The sequence below is a fragment of the Impatiens glandulifera genome, chromosome 4 (genome assembly GCF_907164915.1).
Source record: "Impatiens glandulifera chromosome 4, dImpGla2.1, whole genome shotgun sequence".
Lineage (NCBI taxonomy): Eukaryota > Viridiplantae > Streptophyta > Magnoliopsida > Ericales > Balsaminaceae > Impatiens > Impatiens glandulifera.
This window is the reverse complement of record NC_061865.1, coordinates 43,870,363-43,886,093: the sequence shown is the minus strand read 5'-3', so window position 1 is coordinate 43,886,093 and position 15,731 is coordinate 43,870,363. Positions and strand designations below refer to the sequence as shown.

The 15,731-nt window shown below is 32.4% G+C and overlaps 1 protein-coding gene across 1 annotated transcript; it reads left to right on the top strand.

Moving 5' to 3' along the window:
* The first annotated feature begins 8,714 nt into the window (after positions 1-8,714).
* Positions 8,715-15,443, top strand: LOC124933443 (cyclic nucleotide-gated ion channel 1-like). Its single transcript, XM_047473845.1, is given in 12 exon segments — positions 8,715-8,935; positions 9,589-9,720; positions 10,384-10,433; positions 10,436-10,944; positions 11,599-11,707; positions 11,710-11,810; positions 11,951-12,164; positions 12,167-12,233; positions 12,974-13,085; positions 13,763-13,999; positions 14,584-15,067; positions 15,070-15,443. Coding segments are annotated over 11 exon segments (2,112 nt in total). The 5' UTR covers positions 8,715-8,935; positions 9,589-9,691; the 3' UTR covers positions 15,270-15,443.
* Positions 15,444-15,731: the final 288 nt, after the last annotated feature.

Here is a 15,731-nt window from a genome sequence, read left to right as displayed (position 1 = left end):
TCAAGTTTGTAATTAAATAGTCGAGTTGAGTTCAAAACTCAAATTTATAAACTCGTCTGAACTCGAAGTCGAATTAAGTTAATAATACTTAATCGAGTCGAGCTCGAGCTCAAACTGACTTTAATTGACAGATATCCTTAATAATCTCGTTCATCGTGCTACGCGATTATCAAGAAATAACCCTCTATGGAAACTTTTGAAATGAAAAGAACTGGAATAAACCCCAAAAGTCAAGCCAAAGCCGCAATTTGAGAAAGGAAGTCTCATTCATTTTTACAAGAGACAAAGAGAGCTACACTCAAGGCTTAAAAAAAAGCTATACATATGTATAATAATGCTCCCGGTAGTAGGTTGAGGTGAAACCGTTGTTTATGCTCACTTGGGCGGATGTCCCGATGACTATCTCAAGAGAAAAACAGTTGATTCCCCCAACCACACTTGAAAAGCCAAACAAAATAAACGCTCCCATGTAGGTTGAGGTGTTGAAATCACCGTCTATGCTCACTCGGGCGGTGTCCCCGATAACTATTGCAAGAGCAAATGTATCGATTCCCCTAGATATACCCCAAAAGCTAAAAAAAAGATAAACCAAAAAAAGAAATTTTCCGAAGCCAGGAAAGTTGAAACTCTCTCTACAACTATAATACCAAGAATAATCGAACTTTGAAAGATTGCGGCCCATGATAAAACAACCAAAAATATAGTTGAACGAGACTTCATGTCTCAGTCACCTTCCTTGCAAGTTAAGAGTTTGGAATAATCGTCTGTATGAGATTGAATTTATCATCTAATATCTCAACATGGGAGAAAAAGGAACTTGGGCTCATTAACCGAAATAATCTTTACCAATGGCAAGAATGCTTGTAGCTTAGTCCCGAACACATTTCGAATCCAAGTCTCCATGATTCATTGATAGAATCAAGGTTTCTTCTGTTTTCAAACATGATTTGAAACAGAATTGGGAATAGTCCATCCCCAAGTAGCTTTTTTTCAAAGCTCCCCACGCATAGGACAAATAAGGCACCATAAAGCATGAAAAAGTAACATGCATCCCTTCCTTGCGATAAAAGATGACAAATACGCATCTGATCGACATTTCAATCAGTTGTGAAGGTCACTTTGTAAAACAAAAAGAGAAGATTCTGTTAAAATATTCCCTAAAACGATAGAAGTTCCTTGAAAGTTGACAATTTTAATCTAGTTGTGAAGGACATTTTGTCACGTTTAAAGTCAAAGCTCCCCTCAACACAATCGGTCGATATTTCACCCAATTGCGAAGAATAATTTGTCAAAATCAGAAAAGATAAGTTGTCAATCAGAGAAGTTCCTCTCATGAACAATTCTCAGCTAAATTATGATTCTTTAGTTGGCTGTTGGACTGTGAATGCCACTTTGTGTAAGACCTCACCAAAATCCTGTCTTGATATACACAATTGGTCATTATTATGATTTATAAAAGCCTTATTTTAATAGGAATCAATATAGGTCATTGTCATAACTTATCCCCTCAGAGTGAGTGTTTCACCATTCTTCAAATGTAAGCTCTTATCTCATAACAGACATCCCTGGAAGTCATTATATTAAGACCAATCTCTAACGAAAATTTCCATCTCTGATAGGACATAGCGTGATTTAATACACTATCCCCTAGAGAATACTATTTTGATAGGGGGGTATCCAAAAAGAAGTCCTACTTGCCGTTGATAAGGACTACTCCCTAGATAAGTCCTGTATCTCATAGGAATTATCGTTCATTTTTATGAATGGTAAAGCCTTAATCCAGCCAAACTTCAGAATGATATAATAATCCATTCACAACCAGCTTTGTCATCTTACAGGACATGTAGTAAGACTACTATGATAGTCTATCCAATAAGTTTTCAACCGAAGGAATGATCTTATAGCGGTTAACCTATGAACCATTATTATGATTCGTCCCCAGCATCTGTAGTCATCCAAGTTATATCCTTCACTTCTTATAAGTGTCATACAAATTTCAAAGTTTTTAACATCGAACCCATGTTTTCCAAAAACAAAAGTTTGTTTTATTCAAACTTGATTAGAGGAGGGGGGGGGAGGGCCTTTTATAAGCATGAAAATCTGACATACCCCAATTTATAATATATTATTATTTTAAAATGATATTTTGAACTTTTTAATTCAAAATAATCAAAATGAGAGTTAAAAGTAAATAGAATTAATTATTGTGATAATTAAACCATGGTTACAAAAATTATTTAAAAAATGAGATTAAAAATATTGTTTTTTTTTACCCAAATTAAACTAAAAAAATAGTTGAAATTATTTAATTATAATTTTAAACATAAATTATGTGTAATTTATAGCCTAACATAATTAAATAAATACCTCAAAATACCCAAAAATAACAAAATAAATAAACATAATTTTTATTATGTTGTCAAAAATTTTTTTGTGTATTAATTGGTGAAGAAAAATATAGGATTAAATTCGATTTCAAATATCCCTTATATTAAAAATAAAAATTGTTGATCAAGTGTGTCCGAAACCAAGAAGATTGGTTACATTAGGAATTATATCCATCGGATCAGCGTTGGATTTTTCATTCAGCGCCTAGGAAGGAGCCACACATCCAGTTGTAACCAAGTAAGCGTGCGCCCGGGTTTCACACCAAATCAACTACGGGATGCTAACTTCTGTTAACTTAGACGCCCAAACGCTAGACAAAACACCTGATAATGGACGGAGCGCAACAACGCATTCTTTTAAACAAACGACATCGTTTTATTCTCCTTCTCATTGAGAAAATCGCGAATCCAGAGGCTCCCTCTCAATTACCGTCGATCCTTCCAAAAGCCTTTTACTTCTCCATTTCTAAACCTTTTCCCTCAATTTTTCACCAACGTGCACGTCTCTTCTCCCTCGCCTTCAATTCCCCTAGGATGAGAAGTCAAAAGCTAACCCTAAAACTAGACTCGCAAGGACAAAATGGAAATCAAAGGATAAGGTTTTCAGAAGCAAAATCAAAGAAGAATTCGATTTCAATAACCGACCTGGCTTATTATAAATACTCCCTAGGTGTCTTATTCCAATCCATCAAACAAACTTCGACAATTACAGCTGATTGAAGATCTTCAAAGAAGCCTCGGCGACTGGTTTTTTGAAAGAAACTGCTCCGAGGATTTAATCTTTGATCTAGAGTTTTGAAAACTTTATAAAGACACTTGGAGTGTTCTCCAATCAATAGTAACTTTTAGACCTACTATAATTCAAATTGTGATTCAAATTGGATTTTTTCAAGTTTGATCGGGTTCATCTCATTTTAGGGCTCAATTTCATGCTTTCTATAGTCGAAATCCAATCCCTAGATGATATCCAAACTTGCTGTTGAAAGAAATTTCATCAATTCAACCCCAATCAAAAACCCAATTTTGATTTAAAAATTTGGAAATTTGGAAATTCGTGTTATTTAGCTTTTAAGATTGAATTTTGATTCAAATGTTTGTCTAACATGTTTGTAAAACATTGTTAGGATGATTTCAAATGATATTACTCAATCCCGGATCATGTTTGATCTATCTGAAATTTTAGATAAGGAAAGTTTAAAGTTCAGTTTGGAAAAATTGTTACAAAGTTGTTTAATGTTCCTGTTTTGGTCGTGTCAATTGTAAACATCATTTCAAAGTTGTTGGACAAGAATTAGGCAATGAGATGCCTAATTCAAAAGTTCCCAATTTTGCACTAGAAATCGTTTGAAAAACAACGATTGTCTTAGGGTTCGATTGATCAATTCTAGGATTAAGGGTTATGATCTCTACAAACCATATGAGTTTGTTTGCAACTTACAAATTATGTTTTCATGATCTGTATTAAAAGATTCAAACTTGCATTTTCATACAAATGAAAAACATTCGGTGTTCTTGGACCGAGAAAACAGGACAAAGAAGTCTCAGTCATAACCCAGACCGCGGACCGAGAGAGACCAAGACCAATACCGATGTTCTTGAAGTTATGACCGGGCCATATGACTGATGTTCTTGAGTTAAGGACCCAGAAAATTGGATTGAGGATTTTCACATATGACCGAGAGGTCTGACTTGGGACCGAGCCCTTTTCCCCAAGACTCACGCACTAAGAAATCTTGATCTGGGGTCTTAAGACTCCTAGCACTAAGGACCGAGTATCCCGAGACCCGATCCAAGCACCCTCGATCTCGACCGAGGTCCATTTTTTCGGGCTTATGACCGATAAAAAATGGTTCCCAAGCCATATGGGACTTCTATCATAAGGCTTGTTTGGTTCCGACTTTCCTCAAATTCAACTTATTTTTATAATTTTGAACTCAATCCATTTTCAAATCACTCCTGAGATAAGGACAGAAAATGATTTCCAAAATATTTTTCGAGATATTCCACAACAAAATATTTTGATTAAGGCCCCGTTTGGTATTTATTTTTAAATTCTAATACTTTTTCTGATTGTTTTCAGGGTATTGTACTTGACTATTAAAATAAATAATATTTCCTTAAATTAATATGTTTAACTAATTTAAACTGGATTTCAAATCAAATTTTCATTTGATTATAATAAATACTCAGATTATTAAAATTTGAATAAAATTAATTATTTTTACATAATTGATTTGAAAATTTGACAGATATTATCAAAATCTTTTAAAAAAAGTGTTTTCTTTTAAAAAAATGTCTGATATACAAAACAAGGTTGAAACGCATCGAAACTTGAATCATCCCAGATCCTCCGTATTGCAAGGTTGAAACGCATCGAAACTTGAATCATCCCAGATCCTCCGTATTGCCACGTGTTCTAATCTGCGAAACCAAGGGATTTTTTTGGGGTGACAATATCTATATATATAATAATAGATAATAATAATAATAATAATAATAATATTTGATATTTAATATAGATATAATACCCTGATTCGTTTGACAATAAATACATGATTGTATAATTCTTAGCAAAATAACATAAATACATTATTTTAATTAGAAGTTATAAACCTTGACAGAATCAAACATTAATTAAATATCAACTGAATCCTTATTCTGATTTATTTAAGCACGCTGTCATTAATAGAAGGTAAAAACAAACAAATAAGATTATAGCAAACAAGAAACTAACATAACATAGACAAGTCCAATAACAATTTAATTTTTGTTAACAAGAAAAAAATAAGAATTTTTTTTTTATTAATCAAAGATTAGTGCAGTTGTGATACATCATCAAAATTCTGGATGGTCAAACATTTTTTTCCAAAATTTTATGATTCACACTAGTCAAATTGATAAAAATAAAAGAACAATTTTATTTTCTACGAGTAGACCCATTTGCAGCAATCAATCTAGGATTCCCTTAAGTTTGTAACGGACCTAGGCATTATAACCAATCGAGAAAATGCTCTATTATAACATTCCTCTTAAGTCCTATCTTATCAACAAAAGAGAAGCTTGAGGCAAAACAAAATGGTGCTAATTTCATTCTCATGTGGCAAAGATGATAACTTGATCATAGTAATCCTCTTATTCTTAAACATGTAATTGATAAACATGTTCCAATCGACACTAACTAAAAAAATGACATTTTAAATAAAATCTAATAATTGAAAGTCATTCCATTATTTCAAACTAGTATGTATCCCGTATGTATCCCGTGTATTTGCACGGCTAATAATAAAAAACCGTGAAAAACATATTACAGTAAAAATGTGATAGCATTTTTAATTTTATTTTTAATCGTTTTAAGTTTATGAGCGGATCAACCCACAATCCGACTCAAATATCTATTTACTCTCACATTGTAGAACGATATCTAAAACAATTGATACAGTTTGATTCATCAACTCAATTAGTTTGACCTCTAGAGTCCACTTCTTCCCCATACTATGAGTGAAAGGGAAAATGTAAAGACTACCATTAAAGTAACTTAGGCGAGACTTACTATATCCATATGAATTATGTCCCCTATCTCTATAAATATATGACGGAACTCTTACATTATTGCTCACTAATAATAGTGAAATCTATAGCGCAAAGTCAAAAAAGAATTATGATCGATTAAAAACTATTGATGAACCGTCACGTTCATCAAATTTGGTGTTAAATTTAAAATATTAAGTGTTATTAGCCTAGTTGGTTAAACTGTTGTATTTATTTTGTTATGTTGCAAATTCGAACCATACTTATAACATTTTTAATTTTATTTTTAACTGTTTTAAGTTTATGGGCGGGTCAACCCATGATCCGACCCAAGTATTCATTACTCTCACATATATATTCAAATTAACTATAACTCTCGACCCGGCAATCCCGACACTTTAAAAATTAAGCATCCTTATATATATATATATATATAATATATTAGTTGGTTAAAAAGTTGAACTTATATTGTTAAAATGTCCCGTGTTCATTAAATTTAGTGTTAATTTAAAATATAAAGTATTATTAGCCTAGTTGGTTAAAGAGTTGTATTTATATTTTTAAGTTGTAAGTTCGAACCATATCTATATCATTTTTAACCGTTTTAAGTTTATGGGCAGGTTAACCCAAAATCCGACCCAAAACTATCAATTAATCTCACATATATATTCAAATTAACCAAAACTCTCGACTCAACAATCCGGACACTTTAAAAATTAAGCATCATTATATTTATATATATATATATTATTTAGTTAAAAAGTTGAACTTATATGTTAAAATGTCTCGCGTTCATCAAATTTGGTGATGAATTTAAAATATATAGTGTTATTATCCTAGTTGGTTAAAAAGTTTTACTTGTTTTTGTTAGATTGCATGTTCAAGTTATACCTGTTGCATTTTTAATTTTATTTTTAATCGTTTTAAGTTTTTGGGCGGGTCAACCCACAATCTGACCCAAATATCAAATTATTCTCATATATATCCAAATTATCCATGCCTCTCGATTCGACAATTCGAACACTTTAAAAATTAAGCATTATTATATATATATATATATTATATATATATATATAAAATAAAGCATATATTCTGACTTCTCAACGAAGATGTCTCTATGTCACGTTTATACAGCTTTTGAATTGCTATGTTATTTCATTTTTGTTTTTAATTTAAGATGATGAAACTCCTGTCCTCTTTATTAACAGATTGGGTTGTGGCAATAAAAAAAATAAGTTTATTCGTTAAAACTTTAATAAATTTTATTATTCAACTTGTATAAATTATTTATGTTGAGTGGATTTGATACCCATAATTTTTACAATTTCTTAATCTAACTTATTTGTTCTAATTACGTATTCACTAAATGCTCATTTTCGTTTAATTTTATTTATACACAACAATTTATTTACTTACATTACTACACCAAGTTATCAAACAATCGCGATTTATTCGTATATATAAATTGAATTAAACTAAGTATGCATTTATTTTATTTTTGGGAAAATGAATATGCATTTATTGTGATCCATGTAATATGAAAAAACTCAAATTAAGCCAAGCTCTCTCCTAAGTTATTTTATCCATGTTTTTTTTTTTTGTAATATAGATGAACTAATATAGACTATATATCAATTCAACATATTTAAAAAATCCAACATTTTTCATTGAGATTCTCAACATCTATCATTGATTACATTTTAGAAGATAAAACAATAAAATAATTTAAACTTAGTGCACTAATAATAGAAGTAAAATCCTCTCAAATATTCCAATGAAAATGAATGACATTATAACAAAAAATCCACAAAATTCAATAATATATATTATCCTTAATTTCAAGTCTTTTGAGTTTTAATGATTTATTATAGATTAATATGCTAAAATACATAACTTTTTGACTAAATTAAACATCCACCTACTACCAAACTCTACACCTCTACTTAACCAACTAAATATTACAAATTCATATATATATCATCACTAATTGACATCAACCTATTTGATATGAAAAAAAAATTTATTTTAAAAAATAAGTGTTATAAAAAATGTTTTTATAACACAACTAATGTTTTGACCACTTTTCAGCTATTTTACACTAAAAACAATATTCATAATTTATATACAAAATATTATCAAATTTTTTACATGATCAATTTAAAATTATTATAATAATCATTGTGATATATAATATTTTCTAAAAAGGTTCAATATAAATAGAAAACAAAATTCACCTAAGGTAAGGATGGACTTGAAAGATAAAAAAAATCAAAAGTTCGATTTAATCTGAGAACGCTTTAAGTTTAAAGCAGGAGGACATGACGATTAAGTGGGAGGGCACGACCATGAAATGTCGGGCTAGTCTTCTATAATTTAAAAAAAAATTAAAATTAAAATAGTTGAGCTTCTCTCTAACATTAACAACAATTTGATACTTAAAAATATAAGAAATTGAAACTTTTCTATAAAGAAATGATAATAATAAATAAATTTAAAATTATTGGTAAATGCCAACACTAAAAATAATAATAATAGCAATAGATTGCTAAATCTGAACCTGGCATTATAATATAATAATAATTAATAATAAAGTGTCGCATATTTTTTTCGGCTTACTTGAGTAGCAGTGTGACACCGTATCACACACGACAATTGGTGGAAGAGTGTCAAAAGTCACGAAGTGGACCCGCCGTCGACTTTGGCGGCTCCGTCTCAATTTCTCTCTCCTCTCTCTGAAAACCAATCGCCATCATCATTCATCCTTCTCTTGTGCATTTCACTTTACTCTCTCTCTCTCGTGTTCTATCTCTCTGTAAATCGAAGATTTGAAGGAAATATATGCAAGTCTAAATAAGTCCATAATAGGAAACCCTGTCGTGGTTTCAGAAGAAGTATCCGCGAAACTTCCTTGTCCCCCCTCTCTCTCATACCCGACTCACCTTTTTCAAAAAAATCTCTTCATTTTTCCTTTACAGTACAACCCATTGAAGAGGAGAGTCATATACGCTGTTACTGGTTCGGTACGTTAATCATCTGCATCATTTTACTCTTGTTCTTTTGCTAGATTATATACCCATATCTTGTTTTCTCAATCTTTTTCCAACTCTATTCTATTCCAGTCCTCTTGTCTCGAAAGACTTAATCTTTTAATCATGGTGAAATTGGCAAGTGTTTCTCAAGATTTCTTCATTTTGTTGTTTGTACAAATTTGTTTCCTCATAATTGAAGGAGGGTTGTTTGTGCAATTTTGTTAGTTCTGGTTCCATATCTGTCTTTTTTTCTTCTGTCATCTTTTGATTATGATGTTTTCCTGAGGGCTTATTGTACTAGAAAGAATGATAAATCTTATTTCTAACACTGAAATTCATGGTAAATGGTCATTCTATACTGCCACTCTTAACAATTTTTCAATAGACTGTTTGTTTCCCAAGAACAAACATAGGTATATTGTATCTTTTTCTGTACCTGGGACCAAAAAGGGACTAGTAAGGAATGTGTTAGGTGTTTAAATATGTCTTTTATCTTGTTTTCTTCTGTATGTCCTTTCACTTGTTTCCTTCTGAACTAGGGTTTTATTTTTCAAATGATTGTCTATGTAGTTCTCTGTTAACAATCACAAGATAACAAGAATGATTAATTTTGGAAAACCATGTTTCTTCAATGTCCTATTCAGGAATCTTGCGCTGCTGCCTAAGTGAATTGGTGCATGAAGAAGCTTTCTGCATATGGAGTCTAAAGATTGATGATAATTTGCTTTGTGCGTGTTGACTGTAGTTATGAATAATCCGCAAGAGAAATTTGTGAGGTAAGTTTGTTTTGGAATTTGCATGATATATAGTTAAATATACTTATACCTTCCATGTATAATTAGTAACCAATGTATATGCAGCAAGAGAAGTTTGTGGATAGTTTCCTGTGTTTAGATTACTTCTTTAACTTGCAATATCTTTTTCCTTATTTAACATGCAGCATACTTTAAAAACAAGTTATTTTACCTCTGGAATGAGCCAAAACAATTGTGCCTTTTGAAAGGAGGACATGTATAATCAAGAAGTTAAATCTTTTGGAGGAAAAGTAACAGTATAAAATAGTAGTATTTTTTGATACTAAAGAGTTAAATATTTCGATGCAATATTATTGACTGATTCTAATCTAGTCTTTGCAACAAGAGCAGTTTCATTTGGTATATCTACAACTTAGCCACTTGTCTAACATTCCTCTATCAGGAGCATGGACAAGCCCTTGGAATCAAGATGTGCTTATGTTAATTTCCATAGAAAAGACTAGAACTGTGTTTGTTAATCTTTTAACTGCTCTTCCTTGTTTAATTCTTTTCCAACATTAATTTTTTCCTATCTATTTCCTTCACCACACATATGCAATACTTACACTACACATGCTGAATAGAAACTTGGATAATGATTGGGTTCACCACATAACTGGTATTATATTTCCATTTCAACTTCAGGTTTCAGGATTGGAACTCTGGGGAAAATGCAGGGAATCGATTCTCTGCAAACATCAAGCTGGTAATATCAGAAGAACAATAAGCTCAATTTCTGATAAGTTCCAGAGAGGCTATGAATCTGCTTCTGAGAGAATTAGGGGCTTAAGGGTATCTTTGATACCCCGTTCTTTAAGTGGCTTTGCTGACAAGGATACAAGTTCTAGGAAGAAAATCCTTGACCCACAAGGCTTATTCCTTCAAAAGTGGAACAAGATTTTTGTATTATCATGTGTTCTTGCTGTTTCTCTCGATCCATTGTTCCTTTATATTCCTGTGGTAAATGGCGAGAAGAAATGCCTTGGGTTGGACAGAAAGCTGGAGATTACTGCTTGCATTCTGCGTTCCTTTACTGATATCTTTTATATTATCCACATAATTTTCCAGTTCCGAACTGGTTTCATTGCTCCCTCTTCTCGAGTGTTTGGAAGAGGTGTCCTGGTTGAAGATGCTTGGGAAATAGCGAAGCGATATTTGTCTAGTTACTTCTTTGTTGACATTTTGGCAGTTCTGCCTCTGCCACAGGTACGAGAAAATCTGCTTCCTGTTACATACTAGAAGATAACTCTATTAGTAAATTGTTTGCATCCAATTGTTGTCACATGTTAACATGCTTTGACCCAACTGTTATTCTACTTCGTCAAAACAAACCCATAAGTCCAGTCCTATTTTATACATGGGTTGTTTGTCAATTTTAATTCTCTTAAACACTGCTTATTTATAAAATCTCTTGTATCAAATGATGTCATTTAACTCCTGATTTGATTTTGTATGAAACTATTGGTCCAAAAAGCCCATGACCAATATAATTTAGTTTTTCTATTTAATATCTAAAAATCATTTGATACAAAAAGTTGACTAAAGTTGCACCAATGAATACTGAAATGGGACATCAAAAGATGGCATTATGCATCATACAAAATGGGATCTAGGGAGCATGTTTACTCTAGCACAGAGCTTCTATGTTGTGGTGGTCTATTTTTTTTTGATATGTTGAAAATGGATTGAGTTCAGTTGTTCAGCCTCCTTCACTAAGTTGTTCACAAATATAATGACCAATTAGTCTGTTATTTTCTGCTAGTATTTGTTTGTTTTGACTTGCAAAACTAATATCTTGTTGCATGCTAAATTTGTAAACTGTTCTTATTTTGAGTCATTAATGATTTAATAACTTTCCAGGTTGTGATTGTAATTGTCATACCACATATGGGAGGGTCAACATCATTGAATACGAAGAACTTGCTAAAGTTTGTTGTCCTCTTCCAGTATCTGCCTAGGTGTCTTCGAGTTCACCCTTGTACAAGGAAGTCACAAGAACATCTGGTATACTGACTGAAACAGCATGGGCTGGAGCTGCATTTAATCTTCTTCTTTACATGCTTGCAAGTCATGTAAGTCGCAACTGCGGCCATTTGTTTCTTTCTCTTTATGTTTTTTTCAAGTATATCACTGAAATTGTGTGGATAGTGTATAATTGTAAGTATGTTATGATGGATCTGACCAAGTATTTTGATATTTTTGATGTCTGTAGGTGTTTGGTGCCTTTTGGTACCTGTTCTCTATAGAAAGAGAAACTGTATGCTGGAAGAAAGCCTGTGGCAACCATACAGATTGTCTAAATTATTCTGTATATTGCAGTGATGATCAACAAGGATTCAACAATTTTCTTAACAACTCCTGCCCAATACAAACACCAAACACTACACTTTTTGATTTTGGCATTTTCCTTGAGGCTCTTCAGTCTGGTGTGTTGAATCTACTGACTTTCCAGAGAAGTTATTTTATTGCTTCTGGTGGGGCCTGCAGAATCTGAGGTATGCAACCCTGTTCATTTTTGGTATCCTGCTTATTACCATGGTATGTCAAAATCATATGATTGGATATTAGTTTGTGAAATGTCTTGTTGTGGATCTTGAGAGTTGAAGTCATGCCAAATTTTATGGAGAAAATCTTTATAACGTAGAATTACCTTACATGTGTCATTGAGAGTATGTTCTTTGATCAAACAGTTGGTTTGCTTCTGAACTCATGTCCTGTATTATATTTATTTTAAGCTATGTGTTTTTGAAATAAGACTTAGATCAGGGAATAAATAAACATAAGAAAACCTTGTGATATTGAAAGAAGCAAAATAAGTAGACAACAATTTGTATAAGTATTATAATAATGACAGCCTTGGACTAAGGGCTTACTTCAAGGTCTCATGTTTGATTCTCATTGAAAGAATCAGATCAGGGATTAGTGGAGGGTAGCGAAAAGTTAGCCCTTCAATTTTTTTTCTTTATTCTATTTGTTGGAACCCTGGTTACTAAAGAGTACATTAATAATGTTGACAAATTTGCAGATCTGTTATGACATACAGGTCTGCAGAGTCTTTCCTTGTTTGGATTGATTTGTTTCCAAGTTATAGCATGAAATTACTAGTGATGACTTTGATATGTTGTTTCCAGATATACTATGTTGGTCCCTACAGATTTAGTTTAAAATGTGTTCGTAAACATTTCTGTCTGAACAAATTTCAACTACTGATAAATGTTTAACATTACTACTGCAGCTCTCTTGGCCAAAACCTCAAAACTAGTACTTTCGTTTGGGAAATTTGCTTTGCAGTTTTCATTTCCATCTCTGGATTGGTGTTGTTCTCGTTCCTCATTGGTAATATGCAGGTTCGCTTCTAATATTTCTCTTAGCACAGTTTTAGTCAAGCACATGTACCCGTTCCATGAAAAACATTGTTTATCTTTGATTCATTATTTTATTATAACACCTGCATATTTCCTTCCAAGTTCAGGAACCTTAGATAACTTGTGAACATTTGGTGCATTGGTTGGTATGTGTGTTAAAAAGTTATAAATTTGATAAATCTTAAAAGGATAACAAAGGATGATTCACTTTAATGTAGAACTACTTATTACATCTTATACTTTAGTCTACTTGTACTCAGATTATTCAAACTTATAATTAGGGGTTAGGTAAACCAGAAACCATTATGTTCCGAACAACTTTTTGTTGGGTTGGGGTAATTTATTTCGAATTTAAAAAATACAATAAGATATAACCCCAAAAAATCAATTTATTACAAAAATCTTGTTGGACTAGTAATTAAGAAGCTGCTAGAAGCTTGAAGCTCTAGTTCCACCGGACCAGGGTTCCACTCCTGCTCTGGTTCTTACTTATAGTCATTCCTTAGGCCTTGTTTGGTTGTTGGACTGACTGTAGACAGGAATTTGCTCTTTTCAAATCAAGAGCTGTAATGGAACAAGAAATCATGAGTTTTCAATTAAAGTTTTATTCTCACTTTGATATTTATTATATTGGCTTGATGATTTATTTGGTGTTGCAGACATACCTGCAGTCTACAACGTTAAGATTGGAAGAGATGAGAGTGAAAAGGAGAGATGCGGAACAGTGGATGTCCCATCGATTGCTTCCGGAGAGTCTTAGGGAGCGAATCAGGCGGTATGAACAGTACAAGTGGCAGGAAACTAGAGGTGTTGATGAAGAGAATCTTATAACAAACCTCCCAAAGGATCTCAGGAGGGACATAAAGAGGCATCTCTGTTTGGCTCTTCTTAGGAGAGTGAGTTATTCTCCCCATTTTCTTTAAAATCTTTTTCTTTCCCTGTTCTATATATTTGATAGAGAAGAATTTAGATTGAGCTGTGTTTTACTAAAAAGAAGTCAAGAGTTTAGTATATAAGATTTTTTCTGTCATGTCATGATCCAAATTATAGTGTAATGTTTTTGCTTCATTTGTATGATCACATTATTTTTGAGTGATTTTTGAAACATGACAAATGAGATATTTTTAAACTCTTGTGATTTTGTTGACCTTAGGCTCCTCCTTCTGTTTGGAAGAGTGAGTTCTTCTTGCCCATCTTATTTAATTTTTTTAATTTTCTGTTCTTTGATATATTTGCTTCAGAAGAATTCAGAATTGAGCCTATTTGAAAATTGAGTTTTTTGTCAATATTGTCACAATCATGATGTCAATAGAAAATCGCCAAGAGCTAAAATTAAAAGTGATTATTTCATTTGGTATACAATTTGTTTTTTATAGATATGAAGATTTTTGTCTAGTTCATGATCAGATTATCTATTTAGATAATTGTGAATTTTTGTTTGCAAAATAACGTGTGCAGAATTTTCCTGTATGTTTTAAAGGTGCCACTGTTTGAGAAAATGGACGAACAACTAATGGATGCATTATGCGACCGTCTGAAGCCTGTGCTCTATACAGAAGACAGTTATATAGTCCGAGAAGGGGATCCAGTTGACGAAATGCTCTTCATAATGAGAGGCAAGCTCTTCACAGTAACCACCAACGGAGGAAGAACAGGCTTCTTCAACTCCGACTATCTCAAGGGGGGTGACTTCTGCGGTGAAGAGCTTCTCACCTGGGCTCTAGACCCTCATTCCTCATCCAACCTTCCAATATCAACTCGAACAGTTCAAGCACTCTCGGAAGTTGAAGCTTTCGCTCTAATGGCAGATGATTTGAAATTTGTGGCTTCACAGTTCAGAAGACTACACAGCAAACAACTGCGGCATACTTTTAGGTTTTACTCTCAACAGTGGCGGACATGGGCAGCCTGTTTTATTCAAGCGGCGTGGAGAAGGTATAGTCGGAAGAAGCTTGAAGAGTCGCTTAGGAAGAAGAGAATAGATTGCAAGATGCTTTGTTGAATAAAGTTGGGGGGAGTTCGCCTAGTTTAGGTGCTACTATTTATGCTTCTAGATTTGCTGCTAATGCACTTCGGGCATTGAAAAGGAATGGGGGAAGAAGATCGAGGTTGCCACCGGAGAGAATTTTGCTTCAGAAACCGGCTGAGCCTGATTTTACTGATTAGAGTGTGTTTAAATTAATAGAGAGAAGAAAGAGTTTGTTGTTGTTGTGTTTATATAAATGTGAATAGTAGTAATTTTTATGTTGTATAGTTATCTTAGTAACTCCAATGTTCTGTTTGGACTTTGAGGGGTTCTGGTTATTTGGTTAAATACATTGTGAATTGAGTTTGGAAGTATTAATATTTTTTTTATACTAAATAAAAGGGGAAATAACCTAGACTAAATATACCATTTTGCTTCACTTTTTCACTTGAATGATGGCTATTATTTACCCACCTTTGTTGACTGTTTGATTTTTAGGCTATTCAATTTATATAGATATTTAAATCCTATTTTTTAAAAATGAATATTAATAACTATTTGATTTCTATGCATTTCAATTTCTTTAATCAATGATATTATTATAATAATAATTCAACATTAAATTTTTTTTAATTAATTGAAAATTCTAGAGGTGTTCTTCA